At 39.7% G+C, this 16006-nt stretch overlaps 1 protein-coding gene across 1 annotated transcript; it reads right to left on the bottom strand.

Moving 5' to 3' along the window:
* Window positions 1-5737: 5737 nt before the first annotated feature.
* Window positions 5738-12230, bottom strand: NPVF (neuropeptide VF precursor). Its single transcript, XM_089534010.1, is given in 3 exon segments — window positions 5738-5867; window positions 8238-8494; window positions 12087-12230. Coding segments are annotated over 3 exon segments (531 nt in total).
* Between the last annotated feature and the right edge of the window lie 3776 nt (window positions 12231-16006).

The following is a 16006-nucleotide window of genomic DNA, read 5'->3' as shown; positions in this document are numbered from 1 at the left end:
GGGAACTGTACCCTGATCTCCAGAGTTGTAACTCAATGCTCCAACCACTATAGCATACTGGCTGTCACTCATTAGTACTGCTGTGTTATCCCGATTTCCTTGAACTGTGAGATGATGATGATGATGATGATGATGATGATGATGATGATGATGATAAGTTTATTAATATTTTCCCGCCTCTCCCAGGTGGATCGAGGCGGGATTACAACCAATAAAATATATACAAACACATCAATCAAATACAATGACAATAAAAACTAAATCTATCACAAAATAATGATAAATTATACAATAGTCAAAGAGGTTGAACAATATCTTTTACACAAGGTCAGGTGGATAAGCTCGCCAGAAGAGATCCGTCTTAATCGCCTTCTTAAATACTTCCAAAGAGGTGATAATAATAATAATAGTAACATTTTAATTTATATTTCCTGCCTCCCTCTGCGGATAGTGGCGGGATTTCATCAATAAAATAATACAGTACATATACAAAAATACAGTCAATAAAATACCACATTAATAGTAATTCAGTAAAGTAGCTAGATCACTATCTAATCAGATAATCATACAGTCATAGTCTAGAAGTGGAACATCTCATTTCATGGTCTCCTATACAAAGTCGGGTGGGTAAGAACACTGGAAGAGATCTGTCTTAAGTGCCTTTTTAAAGGCATCTAAGGTGGTAATAAGACATCTCTTCTGGTAGACTATTCTACAGTTTAGGCGCCGCAGCTATAAAGGCTCTGTGGGAGTCGTAATTGACCTAGTTTTACAGTAGTCTAATAAATTCTTCCTGGATGTTCTGAGAGTGTGGGGCGGATTGTGTAGGGAAAGGTGTTCCCTCAAGTAACCTGGGCCCGAGCCATGTAGGGCTTTAAAGGTAATAACCAACACCTTGTATTGGACCCGGAAGCTAATCGGCAGCCAATAAAGAGATTTTAACACAGGTGTTATATGGTCAGACCTAGATGTACCGGTGACCGGTGACCAATATGGCTGCCGCATTTTGAACCAGCTGTAGCTTCCAAACTTGGTGCAAGGGTAACCCCATGTAGAGTGCATTACAGAAATCTAATAAGATGGATCTCTTCTGGAAGACTATTCCACAGTTTTGGAGCAGCTACAGTAAAAGTTCTTTGGGAAGTTGATACAAGTCCATTTGGCAAAAGGCACACTTGGGAAGGAGAACAGAAGTGCTACTGCCCTGGTGGCACAGTGGTCAAATGCCAATACTGCAGCCACTCACTCACAAACCACAAGTTCAATCCCAGCTAGGAGGTCAGGGTTGACTCAGACTAACATCCTTCTGAGGTCACTAAAATGAGTACCCAGCTTGTAGGGGGCAATTATCTTACAGTTGTAAACCACTTAGACACTGCTTAGTGTGGTTTGAAGCAATATAAATACAGCTGTTACTGTTATTGCTACTGCAGCATGTGGAAAGGCAAGGAGAAAGCCACTTATCTGCCATTCTGACTCCACTTTCTTTTCTCATGCAATAAGGCTCCTTGTCTGATTTTGGAAGCTAAGCAGGGTCAGTCCTGATTAGTACTTAGATGGGAGATCACCAATGAATATTAGGTGCTGTAGGCTATACTTTAGAGAAAGGAACTAGGAGAACTACCTGTGACTATTCCTTGCCTAATTCATGGGGTTACCATAAATGAACAGGCAACTTGAAGGCACATACAGAGGGCCCTTGGTATCCACTGGGTTTCATTCCAAGACCCTCTGTAGATTCCAAAATCTGTGGATGTTTCAAGTCATATGATGAGACTATTATATACCATGGCAGAAGAAAATGATGTCTCTAATATAAAATGGCAAAATCCAGGTTTGCCTTTTGAATTTTAAAAAAAAATATTTTCAAGCCATGAATGATTTAATCCATAGATGCAGAACCCATGGATACAGAGGGTTGACTGTACACACACACACTCAAACCACTATACTACACCATTATTTAACATCAACCAGCAATCCTGTTGATCAGCAATCTGCCCAAGACGAGAGTATTCATGAGCAGCTATACCACTGTAAATCACATAGCTATACCTTTCCAACTGTTGATACAAACTGTCTTTGTTGTTCTTGTTAATTAGGAACGTAGGAAGCTGAGTCAGACCACTGGTCCATCTAGCTTAGTATAGTTTGCCTGTCACTTGGCAGTGCCTTTCCAGGTTCTCAGGCAGAAACCTTTCTCAGCCTTACTGGGAGATGCCAAAGAGTGAAACTGGGAGCTTCATAAGGGAAACCATGAGCAAGAGCTACTTCCCTTCTCCAATCTACCTCATACACAAAAAGGCTATACAAATAATTTTTTAAAAGGCTCAAGTCAGGAGAAATGAGAAGGGAGCCTACCTTCCAGTTTAGGTGCAATGCAGTGCCCTGTGCTAGTTTCCTGCCCAGACACCCTGGTGGTATCTGACATCACAATGACTCCTCATGAAATAAAGGGAAATGCTCTGGCTGTTGCTTTCATTTCTCCGGATTAAAACTGGTTTAATTTGGCATCATGTTTTTTAATCAAATGGATGCAGAAAAGTGAAATAGGGATGAGATCCTAATTATTTCCTTCCTCAGGAAGAAAGGTTAATAAAAATAAGGCAATGCAAATCTCCATCTAATTCTCTTTGCATGTTTAACCAATTTTTAGCCCCCCCCCCGGAAATAAATAGGATATGTTTAATGATGCATTTCAATAGCAATAGCAAGTACATTTCTATCTTGCTTATCAGAAAACTAGCACTCTGTAAGTGGTTTACAATGTGTAAGCCAATTGCCCCCAACAAGCTGGGTACTCATTTTATGACCTATGACAGGATGGAAGGCTGAGTGGACCTTAGAGCCCTGGGATCGAACTCACAACCTTGTGGCTGCAGTGCTGGCATTTAACCACTGCACCAACAGTGCTCCTGTGGCATGCGGCGTATAAATGTTGTGCAGCTGGAGTGCCGCAATGCTTCCTGCCATCTGTCGGGTGGGTGGCGTGATGCTGGCTTGGGGTGGTGTCGGGGTGTGCATCATCTAAATGCCACACACCCCACCCCAAGCTGATTTACTCTGCCAGTCTATTTTGCCCTGGATGGGACTTTAAGTTACCTGTTGACCTATGAATACTCCATTTATTTCATGGTGTTTTCTTAGGCAAGGAATGCTTACTGCTATGTAACTATCAATTGCATAGCATTGCAGCTGTAGAAACAATTCTTGCTTTTTGTGGGTTTTTTGGGCAACGAGAAAACATGACACACTAGAAAAGACAATAAAGCTTGCTAAGGTAGAAGACAGCAGGAAAAGAAAAAGACTGTGTTCCAGATGGAAGGATTCAAGAAAGCCATGGCCCTGAGTCTGAAAGACCTGAACAAGACTGTTGATAATAGGCTTGGAGATCCCTAATTCATGGGGTTGCCATAAGTTAAAGTCGACAGCAGTTAACAACAACAATAAAATAATAGGAAACTGTTATTTGTTCCTTTGTTAACGCCTTAGGAATTGTATTTTTAAAGTGTAGTTGTAGTTTAATGAAGAGTTCAGTCAGAAATACACATTTTGTCTGAGGAACAAAGAAAGTTACGAGCTCCTGAAGCTCCATGAATTTTATGCATGTGAATGAGCCTGATTTATTCCATCCCCTTTCCCTGCCTCTTTGGAATTCATGAATAATATCTGTGTGTGGATAATAAATAATCTACAGATAGTCATCCTGTGTTCTGTACCTGCTGGCCTCTTTGTTTACTAGGCTGTGATTATTCTCCTGACTATTACATTGCAAAATCACAATCTCTTCATTTCAGATTTTTAATAAAAGTGTTCATCTAAGGGAGTTAAAACAAAACAAATCCCTGAACCATGCTGTATTCAGTGGATGGAGGGCATAGCTTCTATGAGGGTGACACAAACATTTATTATTTGGTTTTCTTCATATTGGTTACCTTTAATTAGTGGCAGGCAGTTTTGCTCTTTCTGATGGGAGAATTACAATTCTCATCATCCATCACCTTAGGGTTGATGGGAATTGTAGCCCAACAAGGCTTCAACTGACTCACCTCTTTAATCAATCACTAGCAACATGATGTCTTAGGACTTCTTTTTTATGTGTGAATATTAAGGGTTTCTATTTGTGTCTGTCTGTTGGTCTCTCTCCACCATCTTCTCTCTAGTCAACATACAGAGAAAACATATTTATTTATGTAAATATGTTTAGTGATACACACACACACACACACACACACACACACACACCACCTAGGTTAGCAGTATGGGCCCAAAGAGAAATGTCAAAATCCATTTTAGATAATACCTTATTAGGTAACACCATGAGAGTCAGTGTGGTGTAGTGGTTTGAGTGCTAGACAGGATTCCCAGACATGAAGATCTGAATCTCCAGTCAACCATGGAAACTCAATGGATGATCTTGGGCAAGTCACATTCTCTTAGCTTCAGACGAAGGCAATGACAAACCTCCTCTTGTCAAGAAAACCCCATAATAATTCACCTTAGGGTCACCATAAGTCAGAAAGAAAGACCCACCACCTCCACCACTTTAATAAACCAGTACAAATGATCACTAAATATTCCATTGGATAAGATGAAGCATAGAGCAAAAAAAGAGGATGGAATGGTCAAGTCGTGGGTGTGGTTTAATTTAGATCAAAGTAACTTTGACTTATGGTGATCCTGTGAATAAGAGACCTCAAAGTCACCCTGATCTCAGGTCCTGATTGAGTCGCTCCACATATAATATGGTCTCCCTCTTTTCCTACTGCCTTCTGTCTTGAATGTGACATTGATATGATGGCATGCAAAATCCATAGTTTAACATAAACTTAATCCCCTCAGAACTTAAAAGCCTGCAGAGTATTTCTGTGTTTATTATGATGTATAATTTTATAAAGCTTTTTTGAGAATTTCAGATGATGGTGGGGGGCATGGAAGGATGAGCTGCTACTAACTGCAATGGTGCAAGGAACATTAAAAAAAAATCTGAACAGGACAATAACCAGATCTTATTAGTATAGGACTTAAAATATTAGGTTCAAATGATTTGCCTCAAACATTGCTTAAAATGTGTAGAGATTGTAATTAAAAGAGGACAGAATTTCAATTCATACTTAAGAGGAAAGTGCAATGTGCAAAACAGAGTAGTAAAATTCCTGGAAGATGAAATGTCAACAGTTATTATAACACATGGATACCTATCCTGTAACCTATAACCTGAAGATAAGCTACCCTGTATAGCATCGTTCCATTGAAGTGCTGTGTCTAATCCAAAAGGAATGATTACTTTAGTACACTCAAGATGTTAAATAATATTGAAGAATTCATTTTCAGACACTTCCAATGGAAAAGTGTGGTGCAAAAATTATGGAACTGATCTGATCTTGATATTTTTCTTACATTTTTATTGATTTCCCCTTTTGCCTGAAGTGCATGAGGATTGTTTTTTGTCTTTGCAAGTACTCTTACAACTTCTTATATACACAGTAGATTTCATGTAATCACATTTTTTTAAATTTTGCATACACTGTTTACATTTAACAGACAATACGGTTCCCCACCATGTTATTTAAAATTGATGAGACATCAGCCATACAGAGTAGAGAAGAGATCAGAATCTGCAGTACGGTTATGGGAACAAATGGCTACAACAGTGATCAAGGATGCCCCCAAATGCTTGTTTTAGGGGAAATGCTTTGTAATGAAAACCATCTCTTGGAGGCAGGGGTTTTTAAAATCACTTTTTCCTTGTTTTTATTTCCCCTTTTGCAATCTCTCTTTTCAAAGGAAATTGATCCAAACTCTTCTAAAGTCTTGCTTCTTCAGCATTGAATTCTCTTTTCATATGGTTGTTTAAACTGTTAAATCTGAAAAGGGGGTGGGAGAAAGAGAGTGAGTAGGGAGGGGAAAAAAGAAGAGGAGGAAGAATGAATTAGCTACAGGCAAGGGATGTTGATAAAATGTGCAGGAATATGAGGAATTATATATGACTTATTATCCCTTCTGTCCATCCTGCAAATTAACCAAGGTTTTCAAGTATTCCAGGTAAACGCTAAAAAATCACCAAGTTCCTGCTTACTTATGTGGTGAAACACTAAAAACACCCCTTCCCTGCTTCCAAAATAATAAAAATCCTGCTGTTATAGAAGGGATATTCAGCAACAATAGGTTAAGGCATCCCCACAAAGCAAGTAAATGATAGAATGTTATTTTCTACTAGGGGATCAAGGCTCCATTCACACTATGAAAATAATCCGGGATGAATCCAGGTTGAATCCTTGTTGTTCACATACATCCTAAATACACTCAATGCACCTGGTGGGGGGGGGGGGGGAGACACTGGCAACCCCCCCACTTAACCTGGGATATTCAATACCAGTCCCCCTCCCCAGTTTTCCTGAAAGATCTGTATTGATTCACATCTTCGGCAGTGTGAATAAGCCTCCAAATCTATTTGGATCACTCTGTATTATTCATAGGAATGGAGGTGGCTCCATTTTATCCTGAACCATGGCATGTGTGAATAACAAAGGGGTTACAATGAACCCAAAACAAAATGGGAACAACAAACCTGATATGCATCAGTGCAGCAATCCGTTCCTCCTTGAGACAAATAAATGAGTGTGAATGCTCTCTTAGAAAATTATTCTTGGTCCATCATTTACAGTAGGTGTGGGGAAATTTTGGCCTTCTAGAAGTTTTGCAGTTCAGTTCTCACAATCCTTTACTATTGATCATGTTGTGTAGGATTGATGAAAGTTGTAGAGCAAATGCAGAGTTGGGAAATTATTTGGGAGGCTGAAGGCTCCTACATCAGGAATATTTATGCATTTATCAATTCATCTGTCACCTTACTGACAGCAATAAAAGATAATGTCAGGTATAAAACTTAGCCAGGAAATTGGGGTGAGCCCTTTGGGGACATCTTGAATGGGGAACTACCAGCCTGTGCTGTATAGTACTAATTTCTACTTCAAATCTGCAGAAATGTTTCATTTCCTTCCCTTTTCAAAGCCTTTTCAACGAAGATACATTATGACTAAATCCAGTGAGGATGCCTCACTGCACTTTAAAAATGGTCTTCCTTCCTTCCTTCCTTCCTTCCTTCCTTCCTTCCTTCCTTCCTAATTTGATCCTGAAGAAGAAAGATACATTGTGTCCAAATGAAGTGAGGCTGTCTCACTGGCATTTACCTTTCCCCATGGGTTTTCCAGTCAGGGACGTAGCCAGGATTTTAGGAAGGAGGGGGTCCAGACTAAGTGCCACCATTATAACGGGGCTTGGGCGCGGCAGCACAGCAGCACACACCATTCATTTTTCTAATGGAAGGGGAGGGGTCCGGACCCCAAGAACCCCTCCCTTGGCTACGTCCCTGTTCCAGTAATTTTAAACCCCACACAATTTGAACGATGTGAAGGGCAAGTGAGGAGGAAAACCCTCATTGACCCTTCTCACTCTTTTACATCTTCGGCCAAAACCATTCTAGAGGTTTGAAGATGAACAACTGCATCAAGGAACTTCTTCTGGATGGCTAGGCTGTCCTTGCAATTTAACACTGATCAGAATTGTAAATTGTGTATGGAGCCTATACACTTTCAGAAGGCTCCTCATGCAAACCTTTGCCTGCAGCATGTAGAGAAGAGCAAGATGGAACAAAATGTGAAGCAGAGGGAGCAGATCCAGCAAGAATCGCCCTGCTTTCTCTCTTTCAATGCAATCTTGGATGCCTGTATGGGGCCTTTTTTTCTTCAAGTTCAGACTGCAGTTCTTTCCAGATCTTACTGAATCCTGAAGGACATGCTCTGTACTTCAGGGTCTGCCATCTTCACATATTATGAGCAAATTCAGAACTGTGTATTATTATGTCCAGAGCTTTGAAATGTTAGTTTTCTGGCTAATAATTTCCAGTATCCACCCAGCTAGTCTGGTCAATGGGCAAGCTGGCTAGTGGGTTCTGGAAGATGTAGTAATTAAAAAAAAACTTTTCCAAGCTCTGAATATGCCAGCTCGAGTTGATTAAGTTAGTTCTCTTTTTTTGTGAACAACACATAAATCACTCAGTCATTGAATAATGTGACACATAATCAACAAGCACATTTTGAATTATTTACTTATTTTGGTCTCAATCAGAATCTTGGGCCTCTTGAGGAAGGCCGAAGAGAGGAGATCACCCAAATCTTTGCGGCAAGTTGGCAAGAGTATGGAAGGGGCTTTGAACAAAAGGAACTCTCTCGAACCTGCGTGAGAAAGGAAGGGTGTGCCTCCGAAAGCTTCCTGAAGATGCCCTTCCAAATCTGAGCGGCAGGTTGGCTGCAGGTTTGATACTTCTTTCCTCTTGAAAGTTTCTGCCAAACCTCAGCGGCAAGTTAGCAACTGAATGGGGCACCTTCTTCACAGTTGGCGTAGTCATCTTAATGATGTTCTTTAGCTCCCAGTCTTTCAGTTCTTCAAGGTTCATACTTCTCTGCTTTTCTTCTGTAATGTCTTCACCCGACTGAAAAGAAAACACGATTTCAACGAGATGATAAACAAGCAACATTGACTGAGATTCTGATTAGGTTTTTGCATTTGTGATTATTTAGAAAAACTGCCTCAGCACAAATGAATTGTCACTAACAACAACAGCAATACTTCAGACAAGAGTTAAGTTTCAATAAATAAATAAATAAATCTACAGTACCTTGCCAGTGGTTCCTGTAACTGTTTAAACAAAGCATTGGGGAATTTTTATTATGTGTTTCGAGACTCTTAAGATTAAAAATATTATAAGTCTTATCCTCCAGGGAAGGAAAGATTAAAAAACATGTTTTTAATTTAATTTTAATCCAACAAACAATAACAACAATAAGCAACAAATGGTAAGATTACAAAAACAAATCAGATGACACAGAACACAATAAAACTACATAAATATTGTAGTATTTCTTTTCTGGATCCAGTGTGTAGTTCATTATAGTTTACCAAGCCTTTTCTTTTTTAAGTCTTATTTCTTCTCCAGATCTCATTCTCATGACAGATAAATCTGTTTCAAAAGATATCTCACCAAAGATGAGTAACTTGACCTGGTGATCTTATTATTTTTGTTTCATCATTTGCCCATTGAATAGATTGATACTATACTCCCCAAAATTTGTTTTCCATCCTGTTTTCTCTGATTTAACAATAAATGTTAACTTTTCCATTCAAGCAAAATGCCAAAGTTGGAAAGATACAACCGTCACTATCTAGTGTGCAATGGTGAGAAGATCTCTCTATTTTAGCTTTTAATGGATGTGTATTTCATCGGTGCCAGCTTCAAAAAAAATGTGATTTCTAACTTTTGGAAATACAGACATGCACATCAATTTATTACATCATTGTTGTTGTTGCTGTGTGCCTTCAAACATGCCAAGAAATCCCTGTGATAGGGTCACCTCAGGGTCCCCATAAGTTGGAAATAACTTGAAGGGACATAACAACAACAACAAAACACACTTACTAGTGAGGATAATGGAGCAGAGGACAGATTAGGGGAATTTCAGCACAGAATAAGTAAAGAGATCGTAGAGGAACACCTTGTTAATCTAAATGAATTTAAGTCTCCGGGACCAGATGAACTCCATCCAAGGGTATTAAAAGAACTGGCAAAAGTAATATCGGAGCCATTGGCAATCATATTTGAAAACTCCTGGAGAACAGGAGAGATCCCAGCAGACTGGCGAAGGGCAAACGGTGTCCCCATCTTCAAAAAGGGGAAAAAAGAGGATCCCAACAATTATCGTCCAGTTAGTCTGACATCAGTTCTAGGAAAGATTCTGGAGCAGATCATTAAACAGAGAGTCTGTGAACATCTAGAAGGCAATGCCATAATCACAAAAAGTCAACATGGGTTTCAGAGAAACAAGTCATGCCAGACAAATCTAATCTCTTTCTTTGATAAAATTACCAGCTTGGTAGATGAAGGGAATGCTGTGGATATAGTATATCTGGATTTCAGTAAGGCCTTTGACAAGGTTTCCCATGACATTCTTGCAAACAAGCTTGTAAAATGTGGGCTAGACAAAGGAACTGTTAAATGGATCTGTAATTGGTTGACCGGCCGAACCCAAAGGGTGCTCAACAATGGCTCCTTTTCATCCTGGAGAGAAGTGACCAGTGGGGTCCCACAGGGCTCTGTCCTGGGCCCAGTGCTATTCAACATCTTTATCAATGACCTGGATGACAGAATTGGGAGCATACTTATCAAATTTGCAGATGACACCAAATTAGGGGGAATAGCTAATACCCCAGAGGACAGGATCAAGATTCAAAATGACCTGAATAGACTAGAAAGCTGGGCCAAAGATAACAAAATGAAATTCAACACAGAGAAATGTAAGGTATTGCACTTAGGGCGGAAAAATAAAATGCACAGATATAGGATGGGTGACACCTGGCTGAATGAAACAACGTGTGAAAGGGATCTAGGAGTCCAAGTAGACCACAAGTTGAACATGAGTCAACAGTGTGATGCGGCAGCTAAAAAGGCCAATGCTATTTTAGGCTGCATCAATAGAAGTATAGTGTCTAGATCAAGAGAAGTAATAGTGCCACTGTATTCTGCTTTGGTCAGGCCCCACCTAGAATATTGTGTCCAGTTCTGGGCGCCACAATTCAGAAAGGACATTGAGAAACTGGAGCGTGTCCAAAGGAGGGCGACAAAAATGGTGAAGGGTCTGGAAACCATGCCCTATGAGGAACGACTTAGGGAGCTGGGGATGTTTAGCCTGGAGAAAAGAAGGTTAAGAGGTGATATGATAGCCCTGTTTAAATATTTGAAAGGATGTCATATTGAGGAGGGAGCAAGCTTGTTTTCTGCTGCTCCAGAGAACAAGACCCGGAACAATGGATGCAAGCTACAGGAAAAGAGATTCCACCTGAACATTAGGAGGAACTTCCTGACAGTAAGGGCTGTTCGACAGTGGAATGCACTTCCTCGGAAGGTCTCCTTCCCTGGAGGTCTTTAAACAGAGGCTGGATGGCCATCTGTCAGGGATGCTTTGATTTGGATTTCCTGCATGGCAGGGGGTTGGACTGGATGGCCCTAGTGGTCTCTTCCAACTCTATGATTCTATGATTCTATGATTCTATGAACATAGTAATGCCCACTAAATATTGGGGAGGGGATTTCAAACATGCCCAGGACAAGGCTATTATTATTGTATCTACTGGGCAATATTGACTGATCGTGATGAATGCTCTGGATAAATATCAACATGAACTGTTCGAGGAGAGCATTGTTGGAATTTAAGGCCAGCAGGACTGTCCAAGAACACACTAATTACTGGAACAGTCTGATACATGTAAAATGGCTCCAGAGAACTGGCGGCAAGAAGTACACATTGTTGCGTGCCTTCAAATGGTTTCTGACTTATGGTGACCCTAAAGTGACCCTATCACAAATGCTAATGGTTAAACTGCTTTGAGCCCATACAGACAGTGAACATTTGATATACACACCATCCAGGTTTAAACTTCTCAGATCTGTTTGCAAACTGGAACTCAGTTATCCTTTGGTATTAGCCCTTCTTAGACATATTACATTGCTATTTTTGGGGGTGGAGGAATCCATTCAGAATGTGCATCTTATGGAACAGGGTGTCTAAAATGCAGAATTTATTAAAATGCACCCCAAAAATCCTATTAAAGAAAACTGTAAAAAAGTGCATATTAGGCAGAAATGTATACATTAAGAGAAATGTGCATAAAAATGTGCATACGTTTTCATGGACACATTTTCAAATTTCTGGACTGATAAATGGAATAAGACAAAACAGAGGAAAAATGAGGAATTGGAAGAAATCAGAATTGACCAATTTATCTATCCTTTCCTGAAATCAAAGAGACTTTCCATTAGCAGAATGATTCGTCTCCATCCAACCTGAACGATTCATTAGTTAAGAGCAATGACACATTAAAAATGTCAACCAAACCAATAGATTTTTCTGAGTGAAAGTAAATGCAATTGGGTTTATATATACTTTTATCCATATATTTTCTTAGTGGATCTTTATATACACTTAGCAATACAAAATTTAAGAGTGGTATCATTCCATTAAAGCTCTTACCTCAGAGTAGTTGTCATCACTGTATTCTTGTTTGGTCTGAAAGTTGGTCATTAACGATTCATCAAGGCAAATGGTTTTTGAGGTTAAAAACAAGCATGTAGCCAGCATAAATAAGATGAATCTGTTTACTGAGATCATTTTCATTTTTCCTGTAATCTGGACAGGAGAAAAAGTAGCATCTTTTTATATTATTAGACAACAAGAAAAATTCTTTTTGGATGACGTCAATGGACCCTTCTCCTTTCCTCTTAACTTGAATTAGATCTTCAGTGATAATTATATATGGGAAGAATGCAGAGAATTTGTTTTCTAAACTTGCTGGAAACAAACTACATCCTGTGAGACAATGGAGATGACCTTACAAATATGTTTCCTTGCTTATTAAAGAGCTTTAATTAGGGTGACCATAATCTGGACTGAGACAAATACCTTTATGCTTAATTAATTATGATATTTTAAACAAAAGCACCTCTTTCTATTGCTTGCATCAGCCTCAGTCATCATCAGTATTTGGAAAAAAAATGTCAATGCATTTTAAAATACTTGCATGTAATTAAAGAAGTTTATGGTAGTTTCTTTTTTAAATTGCAAAATTGTGGGCAGATCTTTATGAATCCAGTTAAGGCAAAGATTTGGCAGAAAATGATTCCATTCCTGGGTTGTCTTTTTAAATTTCACTTCATGTAGGAGGTACACTAAACTATTTTGCATTGGAATTGATTGTCATGAATGATTGATTTGCACAGACAATCTCTGTAAGATTTATTACTAACATATAATTTACTGTGAATCATAGAGTTGGAAGGGACCTTGTGGGCCATCAGGTTAAATCCCCTGCTCAATGCAGGACCTCCAGCTAGAACATCCCCAGTAGGAACCCTGGTGGCACAGTGGTTAAATGCCAGTACTGCAGCCACACAGTTGTGAGTTTGACCAGAGGCATGGCTCCATGGTCCACTCAGCCTTCCATCCTTTTGTAGGTCGGTAAAACAACTACCCAGCTTGCTGGAGCCAGTTGGCTTACACATTGTAAACCACTTAGGGAGTGCTAGTTTACTGAAAGATGGTATAGAAATGTACTTGCTATTGCTATTGCTACGTAGCTGTCCAGCCTCTTTTTGAAAAGATGGAGGCCTCACCACCTCCATAGGTGATCGATTCCATTGTTGAACCACTCTTACTATCAAGAAGTTCCTTCTAATGTTCAATTGAAATTTAAGCTCCTCTAATGTAAAACCATTAAAATTAGTTCTGCTTATTGAGGCAGCAGAGAACAAGCCTGTATCCTCTTCTTTGTGACCCTTGAGGTATTTAAAGAAAGTAATATCACCCTCAGTCTTCTCTTCATCAAGCTGAACATGGTCAGATCCTTCAACCTTTCTCCATATGCTTTGTTCTCCATATCTCCATAGAATCATAGAGTTGGAAGAGACCACAAGGGCCATCCAGTTTAACCCCTGTCATGTAGGAACTCTCAGTCAAAGCATCCCCATTGACAGATGACCATCCAGCCTCTGTTTAAAGACCTCCAAGGAGGGAGACTCCACCACTCTCTGAGGGAGTGTGTTCCACTGCCAAACAGCCCTTACTGTCAGGAAGTTCCTCCTAATGCTGAGGTGGAATCTCTTTTTCTGTAGCTTGCATCCATTGTTCCGTGTCCTGTTTTCTGGAGCAGCAGAAAACAATCTTGCTCGCTCCTCAACATCACATTCTTTCAAATATTTAAACAGGGCTATCATATCACCTCTTAACTTTCTCTTCTCCAGACTAAACATCCCCAGCTCCCTAAGATGTTCCTCATAGGGCATGGTTTCAAGACCCTTCACCATTTTAGTTGCCCTTCTTTGGACACGCTCCAGTTTCTCAATGTCCTTTTTGAATTGTGGTGCCCTGAATTGGACACAGTATTCCAGGTACTTTGTTATCATCCCCATTGCCCTTCTCTAAAGCCACTCTAACTTGTGTATTATCTAATACAAAGTGTAATGATAGCTTCCTTCAAAACAGTAAAAATAGGAAATAAAATGTTTATTTGACTGTTGAAATTTTCTGCAGCAGGTGGCAAATTCTAATCAATGTCAGTCATGCTGAGGAACAAAATGGATAATTCTGCCCCTGTGCTAATCCCATTGCAATGAGCAGGGGTCATGCAGAAATCATATACATGCTGTGGTGAACTTTTGGCCCCCTGAATGCATGCTTTCTTATTAAATCGAATGAAAATGTGATCAGTAGTAATGAAAAGAGCAACAGCCTGTATGCTGTGAATCATTTGATTCCAGCGGAAGTGCAAGTTTTAATATTTTTCATTGCATTTCATGTAATAATATAATGATAAATCCTTATTCATTATTAACAATGCGTTGTGCAAAAATGATATGTGTTACATGACTCATGTCACCAATAAGTGTTGAAAGATTTCCATAAAGATGAATAATTCATTGCATATTCATTTTGCCCCAGTGTGTAATGACCTATTTTATGGCTCATTTTGAAATAGCATAATTTAAAAATGCATACATTTTTTCATTGAAAAATTGGCCCAGTCATTTTTCATCCCTTCGGTGTATTATTATGCAGCACTCTAGCTGAACCGTGGTACTGATATTTTCTTGGTCTACAAAATTCTGCTCTGTTTGAAGGTTCAAGAATTGAATATTCTGCTCAATCAACAAAAGACCTTATATAATTTCTTTAATTAGAGCAGACTTTCAGCCTCAGGTTCTCCATGTGTTTCAGACTACAACTCCCAGGATCTCTGACCGCTGATCATGCTGGCTAGAGTTTCTGGGCGTTGAAGTCCAAAAACACATAGAGGTCACTAAACTCCCAGGCCAGATATGTGACACAGTTACCACCTGCTGTTTTACCCTGCAACACCTTCTACTCTTACATCAAAGGACAGGGATTCCCATCTATGACAACTGTCTATGGGTCCAAACAAAAATCCATCAGTTTACTGGCCAACCAGAATGCACAATATACTTGTTGCAAGCTTTCGAAGCTCCATGGGCTTCTTCATCAGGCAAGATGTTACAAATGGGGTGAGGGTATTTTGAGGGAATGAGCTATGAAGTGCAGTCAGATAAACACCCCTTGTGTACTGAGAGGAGAGAAGTCATGGCTACTACCCTGTTTATTGCTTGTATGCCAGCTCAGCTACACCCATAAAGTTCCTCCACACAAGGAGGAATCCTGGGCCAGCCAGGATGCACCTCACATGGAGGAGATCTGTGTATGTGTTGTGATACACGTATAGAGTCATATGTCGCCATTTCAATTACATAGTTACCTTGCTTCCACTTTAATCTTTATGACTGCATCCTACAGAATCTTGGGATTTATAATTTGGGGAGACACTAAAACTCTCTGGGTGAGAATTCTAAATACCCTTCCCTAACATACTGTAAATACATAAACTGCAAATTCCAGGATTCCATAGGAAGGAACCATGGACATGAACCTCAGTCTTGCCACAATTGCTTTAGTAAAATATACAGGTTTAGGAACATGGTAGCCAAGGTTCTAATTAGGGGAATTTATAATTAGCTCAATATCGAGAGGGGTCAGACTACAAGGGCCCTGCGAAATCACTTCCCAATTTGTATACCGAGAGGACTGGGGAATTTCTAAGAAATGAAGAGAGACAGGCTTCTCCAATTAAAGTCTTATTTTTATTAAAAGAGAAAAATCACACAGCAATTCACTAGCACACAAACATTCATACTAGGCTCAGGAAATCAGGAGCTAACATGGGATAGAATTATAGGCAGCACTAAGGAGATACTTACATCAGTTGAGGCTTCTCCCAGAGTCCAATTAGTTTGCGATGGAGATGAGACTCAGTCATGGATCTAGACCAGAAGTCAGAAAGACATAGGGCCTGTACAGACAGGCCAAAATAAAGCTTCTTCAGGTCA

The sequence above is a fragment of the Sceloporus occidentalis genome, unplaced genomic scaffold (genome assembly GCF_023333645.1).
Source record: "Sceloporus occidentalis isolate IW3139 unplaced genomic scaffold, rSceOcc1.0.p SCAF_7, whole genome shotgun sequence".
NCBI lineage: Eukaryota > Metazoa > Chordata > Lepidosauria > Squamata > Phrynosomatidae > Sceloporus > Sceloporus occidentalis.
Note: the sequence above shows the minus strand (reverse complement) of the source record. Positions and strands in the feature narration are given on the sequence as shown.